Raw genomic sequence first — 7,341 nt, forward strand, 5'->3', positions numbered from 1 at the left:
CTTCTAAGATGTAAAGTGTGAAACAGTGCCTCCATCTGGTCATTGAATGCAGACATAGAATATGAACTGAAATATCACATATCGTCCAGATGGAGGCGATATAGTACCAATGTTTTGATACGACAGTAATGTTTTTAATGTTAAACAAGTGCAACGCCAAAAATACCGCTTCTGTTTTAAACTTTATATCTTAAAGGTTAAAAAAGGTGCGAAAGTGCAGACAATGTCATTATCTGGAGTCGACAAGTAAGAGTGAAGAGTAATTCTAAATCTTTCTTTTACTATAAATCCACATACAGGCAAAAACGCAAAAGACTGAGTCTCGCTGTATCGCTCAGGCTGCACTGCAGTGTCTATTCACAGGCGCGATCCCACTACTGATCGACACGGGGGCTTTGACCTGCTCCGTCTCCGACCTGGGCCGGTTCACCCCTCCTTAGACGACCTGGTGGTCCCGAGCTCCCCCAGGAGCACCATATCGATACCGAACTTAGTGCGGACACCCGATCGACATAGTCCACTGCAGCCCAGAACCCCTGAGCTCAAGCGATCCGCCAGCCTCAGCCTCCCAGTAGCTTGGATTACAGGCGCGCGCCACTGCACCCGACGAGAACTGCGAGGATCAGCACTGATACTGAATCTAGTGCTCACTGCGCCCTCTATAGCAAAGCAGAATACTTTCTGTTTTTCTAGAAAAAAAAATCATTAAGTTCATTAGAGATCATTCCGTTGATACAAAAAATACAATGCTATTAAAATCATAGACTGTAAAAAATATAAAAAAATTAAAATACAATAGTTTAAATCGCATGCTGTGATTTGTTCTGTCCACTGCTATCCTCCTGACCAACAGATGGCGCACATGAGCGTTATAATGCCGTCAAGTCCCAGAACGTTCAGGAGTCAACTCAACACCTGTAACAGCAAATTCAAAACATAACGACGTCGACCGTCCTTTCCCATGGAGTATTTTTGACAGTGCACCGGTAACTCAAAATAATACATATTTGTCAACATATCAGATAACCCGGGTTAATTACGAGTAGTTCGTTTCAGTGTCATAAAAAGCACTGGTCTGTTAGCCAGCTAGCTAAATAGCTCACTTACTCTTTTGTGCAAGCTTAAGAAATTGGGCATCATTTTGATTTAGAAACGGAGTGTGCTCATTTTGTAAGGTATCCTGTATTTTAGAAAGTAGTCTTTGGAAGCTTTCTAGCTGGTTATATGCTTATTTTAATATCGCTGATATATTCCAATAGACCTTTGAATGTCATCTTTTACTTAATGTTTTTACTTTCGACAGTTTGTGCAACAAAAGCTTTAGTTTCTTGTAACGATCTACTTTAGGACTGATCATACGCCCTGCGAAGAAGTCTTAATTGCTTAAAGTAGACAGAGAACCGGTTGGACTGACTGACAGTACATGATCAGGATTATGACCCTTGGCTGTTTGGTTGTGTGGCTGCTTGAAAATAGCGACAGAGATATTTTTAACAGCCTGCTGTCAGTCAGTGTGTCAAATGGTGTCGTTTCACAGCTATGCAAGGTTTAGGTTCAGAATGCTTCTGGGGGGAAACTGTCCTGGCTATATGTCACAGGAAGCAGAACAAATATGCCTCAGAAATTGGCATTTAATTCAACAAGATAATACAGAGAAACATACTGACGCACTGAACTAAAAATGGCATTTTGAAGTCGAAATGTACGTGTCCTCCAGTAATCTGTTTTATTTATCATTTGTATCAGTGCTGTCTCATTATCAGGTCCAGGGCTGATCAGAATAAGAATAATCTGTTTTTGGAAATTCAATGTTTTGCAGTTCAGGATTTTCCAAATTACCAATTCCAGATCTAAATGTAGATGGGCCATTCTACAGAATTGGTGCAAACTGCTGTCCCACAATTTAAAATTTAAAAATGCTTATCTATTGAAACCCACAATCATTCTTCAAATATCAGTAAGCTTAATATATATAAAATCAACATTTATTGGATGCTTTCAATAGAGAGGTGGCTGTTCCAAACCCTAACCTCTAAATTTCAAATTATGAAAATGAAAATGATTTGTGAATTTTCCATTGTTGTTTTTAAAAGTGTTTTTTGATTCTTTTAAAAGGTGAAGTTACAAAAAAATTATCTTTTCTTTGTAAATTAGGAAACTTTATGTAAAAAAAAAAAAAAAAAAAAAGGCGGGGGGCTTCATATCACTACCGAAACAGTGTTTTGGTCCATTGGCTGAGACTGATTGAACTACACTACATTCATGATCAGGAAATATTTATGTGTCACTCTCTCTCATAGCTACAAGTTGAGTAGATTCCATAACATTTAGTCTTTATGTGTGTATAACTGTTCAAAACTGTGCTAGCTAACCATATGCTAAATAGGATCTTTGAGCTAGGTTTAAAAGTGTCTAAAATTGTCACTTGAAGCTTCTGTAATAGTTTTGGAAATGGCCTCAGTGAAAAAAGACAATTTGTGGATGATTTTTTCTCTCTCATGTATAAACTTGTAGCTGCATAAACAATGAGACCTACAATCAGTCAGTTCCAAAAAATGGTCAAAAGTACAAAAATTATTAATGTTTTGGGATCCTCCAGATCTCAAAATGACCGGAACACAAAAACAAGTGCATAAACTTGAATATAAACCACATAATACTAATGTTAGGTCACCGATTTTATTCCACCCATGATTGATTTTTTGGATTTAATACTTCTAAAATAATTTGAGTAACACTATACTAATGAAGGATTCATTTGATTTCAGATTCGAGAGATCATACAAAATGTTTATTTTTTATTCAGTACTCATATAAGTGACTCTTTTTTATTATTATTTTTTTATTTTAGGGATTTAGGGACTCAATTCTCAACTTCAAACGCTCACTGATGCTCCAGAAGGAAAAACGATGCATTAAGAGCACCTTTAAACTTTTAAAATTTGAAGATCAGGGTATATTTGACTTATTTTGTCTTTTGGGAAACATGTAAGTCTTTTCTGTAGCTTCTGAAGGGCTGTACTAAATGAAAAAAAATGACATTTAGGCAAAATAAGAAAAATATGCACATCTTCATTCTGTTCAAAAGTTTACACCCCTTGCTCTTAATGCATCGTTTTTTTCTTCTGGAGCATCGTTGAGTGTGTGAACCTTCTGTAATAGTTTTGGAAATGGCCTCAGTGAAAAAGAATATTTTTGGATGATTTTGGCAATGTTATCTCAAAAACTGAGCTGTATAAACTTGTAGCTGCGTAAACAATGAGACCTACGATCAGTCAGTTCTGAAAAATTGTCAAAAGTACAAAAATTATACATTTTTTGGGACCCTCTCTGTCTCAAAATGACCGGAACACAAAAACAAGTGCATAAACGTGTATATACACTACATAATACTAACGTTAGATAGCCAATTTTATTCCACCCATGATTAATTTTTTGGATTTTATACTTTTAAAATAATTTGATCAACATTATACTACACTGCAAAAAATGCTTTTCTTACTTAATTTTTTTGTCTTGTTTTCAGCCAAAATATCTAAAAAGTCTTAAATCAAGAAGAATTTTCTAGACAAGTAAAAACAAAAAAACCCAGAAAAAGCAAGTCAAAATTAAGTGTGTTTTTGATTGAAACAAGCTAAATAATCTGCCAGTGGGGTAAGAAAAATAATCTTGTTTTCTGTTTGAAATAAGATTTTTTTGCTTACCCCATTGGCAGATTATTTTGCTTGTTCTAAGCATAAACACACTTAATTTTGACTTGTTTTTTCTGAAAACAAGACAATAATTTTTACTCGTCTAGAAAATCCATCTTGATTTAAGAATTTGTAGATATTTTGGCTGGAAACAAGACAAAAATATCTAAGTAAGAAAAGCATTTTTTGCAGTGTAGTGAAGGTTCAATTTAAATTCCGATTTTTTTCAACCCAGTTTTGTTCCAATCTGAACGCTGAAATCCAATTCTTTTGAATTCCCGCCGATACTGAAATAATCTATTTTTGTGATTGCATGGAGGTTCCAGATGTAGCTGGGGTCTGGCAGCAGTGACCATGGTGCTGTGCTGGGGTGGTTTGTTGGTTTTGGCGGCCCTATCCCGGGCCCTGTGCTCCCTGCAGCCTTCAGAGGAGCCTTCCATTCCAGATGAATGGGTCCTGCTCCATGTTGTACAAGGCCACATCGGGGCGGGAAACTACAGCTACCTGCGCCTCAACCACGAAGGACGCATTATCCTGTGCATGCAAAGCCTTAAGGGAGATGCGGATCTCTACGTCTCCGACAAGACGCTGCGGCCAAACTTTGATACCTACAAGCTTCAGTCTACCACCTGTGGCCAGGATGTGGTGGTCGTCCCGGGGGATTTTGTTAGGCCTGTTGGAATCGGGATCTACGGACATCCGTCCTACATGGAGAGTGAGTTCGAGATGAGGGTGTTTTACGACCAGACGGCACTTGTGGGAGAGGAAATTGAGAAAAACTCTTATTCCTCAGATGAGACTCCTGGTCAGTCTCAACACTCTCAGGGTCCTGAGGACGTGATGGAAGAAGAGGAATCCATCCTGTGGACTATTCTAATCGGGATTCTGAAGATCATACTTGAAATTTTGTTTTGATTTTGATGTTCCAGCTGCCAAAATGACACATTTGCCACAATTAAACATTTTCGTTTAGATCAAATGAGCAGGTTCTTTTGTTCGGAGTTTTGACAAAGACCTAGAAATCTTTGAATTATTTGAATATGCAAATCATACATTTGTTTGTCAAATCACATGGCATATCAACACAATTGGTATGTCAAACAAAAGTTCTCTTCTGATATTTTATTGATGGCGTTTTAAAAAAATCAGTTGCGTGGTGCATTTGTTTGTCTTTTACTGACCTGGGGATGTGAAATCAAAGTTTTTAACTGCACTATGCAATCACACAAATCACCTTGTGACGAAGGTCATACGGCAGTGCCTAATGTGAAGAAGAGTCTCTTGACTAATAAGCAGCAAAGAATCTTCTGCGCCTGTAGTTGTAACATACAAATAAAACCACTTATTTTTGAAAATTGCTCTGTGTCTAGAATTACTTCGATTTGTGTTTAGCTTTTTAGTGTGTAAAGAATAAGGTGGGGTTTGTTTCCATTACCAAAAACTTCCAAAACATCTTTTAACTATTTTATTATTAGCTTTTTTTGCTGTTGTTGGTTTTTTTAATGTAATTTTGAAATTGTTTCAGAATGTGAGGGTACACTCTTAAAAATAAAGGTGCTTCATGCTGCCATAGAAGAACTTTTTTGTCTAAATGGTTCAATAAAGAACCTTTAACATCTGCAGAACCTTTCTGTTTCACAGAAGGTTCTTTGTGGCTAAAGAAGGTTTTTCAGATTATAAAAAGAACCTTTGACTGAATGGATCTTTGTGGGAGCAAAAATGGTTCTTCTATGGCATCGCTGTGAAGAACCTTTTAAAGCACCTTTTTTTTTGGAGTGTTGATCTTACATTTACATTAATGTACCTCTCTTTATATACAGTTGAAGTCAAACGTTTACATGCACCTTGCAGGATCTTCCCAATGTTCATTATTTGACTAAAATAAGAGAGATCATACAAAATGCTTGTTATTTTTTATTCAGTACTTATATAAGGGACTCATATGCAACTATTACAGAAGGTTCAAACACTCACTGATGCTCCAGAGGGAAAAATGATGCATTACGAACCGGGGGTGTAAACTTTTGAACAGAATGAAGATGTGTAAATTTATCTTATTATGTCTCAATATATATATAGATTTTTTATTTAGTACTGCCCTTCAGAAGTTACAGACGATACTTACATGTTTCCCAAAAGACAAAATAAGTAAAATTAACCCTGATCTTCAAATTCCAAAAGTTTTAAAAAGTTACAATTTAAAACAGGCTATATTTGAATAGTTTTTAAGATTTACTTACATACTGTTGAAGTCAAAAGTTTAAATACACCTTACAGAATCTGCAAAATGTTCATTATTTTAGCAAAATAAGAGGGATCATACAAAATGCATGTTGTTTTTAAAATATGTAGTCCACAAGAGAAAATAATAGTTGAAATTATAAAAATGACCCGGTTCAAAAGTTTACATACACTTGATTCTTAATACTGAGTTGTTAACTGAATGATCCACAGCTGTTGTTTTGTTTGATTTTTTTAGTGATAGTTGAGTGACATGAGTCCCTTGTTCATCCTGAACAGTTAAACTGCCTGCTGTTCTTCAGAAAAATCCTTCAGGTAGCACAAATTCTTTGGTTTTTCAGCATTTTTGTGTATTTGAACCCTTTCCAACAATGACTGTATGATTTTGAGGACAATTGAGGGACTCAAATGCAACTATTACAGATGCTCACAGAAGGAAAAACAATGCATTAAGAGCTGGGGGTGAAAACTTTTGGAATTTAAAGATCAGGGTATATTTTACTTATTTTGTCTTTTGGGAAACATGTATCTCCTGTAGCTTCAGAAGGGCAGTACAGTACTAAATGAAAAAAGTGACATATTTAGGCAAAATAAGAAAAATATACACATTTTCATTCTTTTCAAAAGTTTACACCCCCGGCTCTTAATACATTGTTTTTCCTTCTGTAGCATCAGTGAGTGTTTGAACCTTCTGTAATAGTTACATATGAGTCCATCAGATATTCTTAGTGTGAATCGATGGATCCCAAAACCATACAATCATTGATAGGAAGGGTTTAAATATACAAAAATGCTGAAAAAACAAAGAATTTTTGGGAACAGCAAGCAGTTTAACTGTTTAGGACAAACAAGAGACTCATAAACAACTATCTCTAAACAAAACAAACAAAAAAGAGCTGTGGATGATTCAGGTAACAATACAGTATGAGGAATCAAGTGTATGTAAACGTTTGAACTGGGTAATTTTTATAAATTCAACTATTATTTTCTCTTTTGGACTATAAACATCTTTTATGTAAAATAACCTGTTCAGGTCAGCACTAAAAAAATAACATGCATTTTGTATGATGCCTCTTATTTTGGCAAAATAATTTACATTTTGCAGATTTCTGCAAGGTGTATGCAAACATTTGACTTCAACTGAATGTAAATCTTAAAAACTACACAAATATAACCTATTTTAAATTTAATAATAAAAATAATACCATTTTTAAATTTACATTTCCTTCAGCCTGAGGGAATGGAAGTCAAAAATATAACTTTCCATAATAAAACCAAACAAGTAAGCCCAGATCAGATGAGAAAAATTAAAGCAATGCATTACTTTCCATAAAAACTAAATAACGCAATTAGTTACTTTTTTAGGGAGTAACGCAATATTGTAATGTATATTAGGCCTAGTTTTAAA

General features: G+C 35.4%; 1 protein-coding gene across 1 annotated transcript; it reads left to right on the top strand.

Annotated features, from left to right (window-relative positions):
- Nucleotides 1–873: 873 nt before the first annotated feature.
- c20h6orf120 (chromosome 20 C6orf120 homolog) lies at nucleotides 874–5,049 on the top strand. Its single transcript, XM_073826170.1, has 2 exons — nucleotides 874–986; nucleotides 4,012–5,049. The coding sequence occupies exon 2, from the start codon at nucleotides 4,047–4,049 to the stop codon at nucleotides 4,605–4,607; it is 561 nt and encodes a 186-aa protein (XP_073682271.1). The 5' UTR covers nucleotides 874–986; nucleotides 4,012–4,046; the 3' UTR covers nucleotides 4,608–5,049.
- The last annotated feature ends 2,292 nt before the right edge of the window (nucleotides 5,050–7,341 follow it).

This window comes from Garra rufa, chromosome 20, assembly GCF_049309525.1.
Source record: "Garra rufa chromosome 20, GarRuf1.0, whole genome shotgun sequence".
In the NCBI taxonomy this organism is placed as follows: Eukaryota; Metazoa; Chordata; class Actinopteri; order Cypriniformes; family Cyprinidae; genus Garra; species Garra rufa.

What these genes read in the sequence shown, in the direction of transcription:
- c20h6orf120 (XM_073826170.1), top strand. Translation starts at nt 4,047, where the DNA reads ATGGTGCTGTGCTGGGGTGGTTTGTTGGTTTTGGCGGCCCTATCCCGG.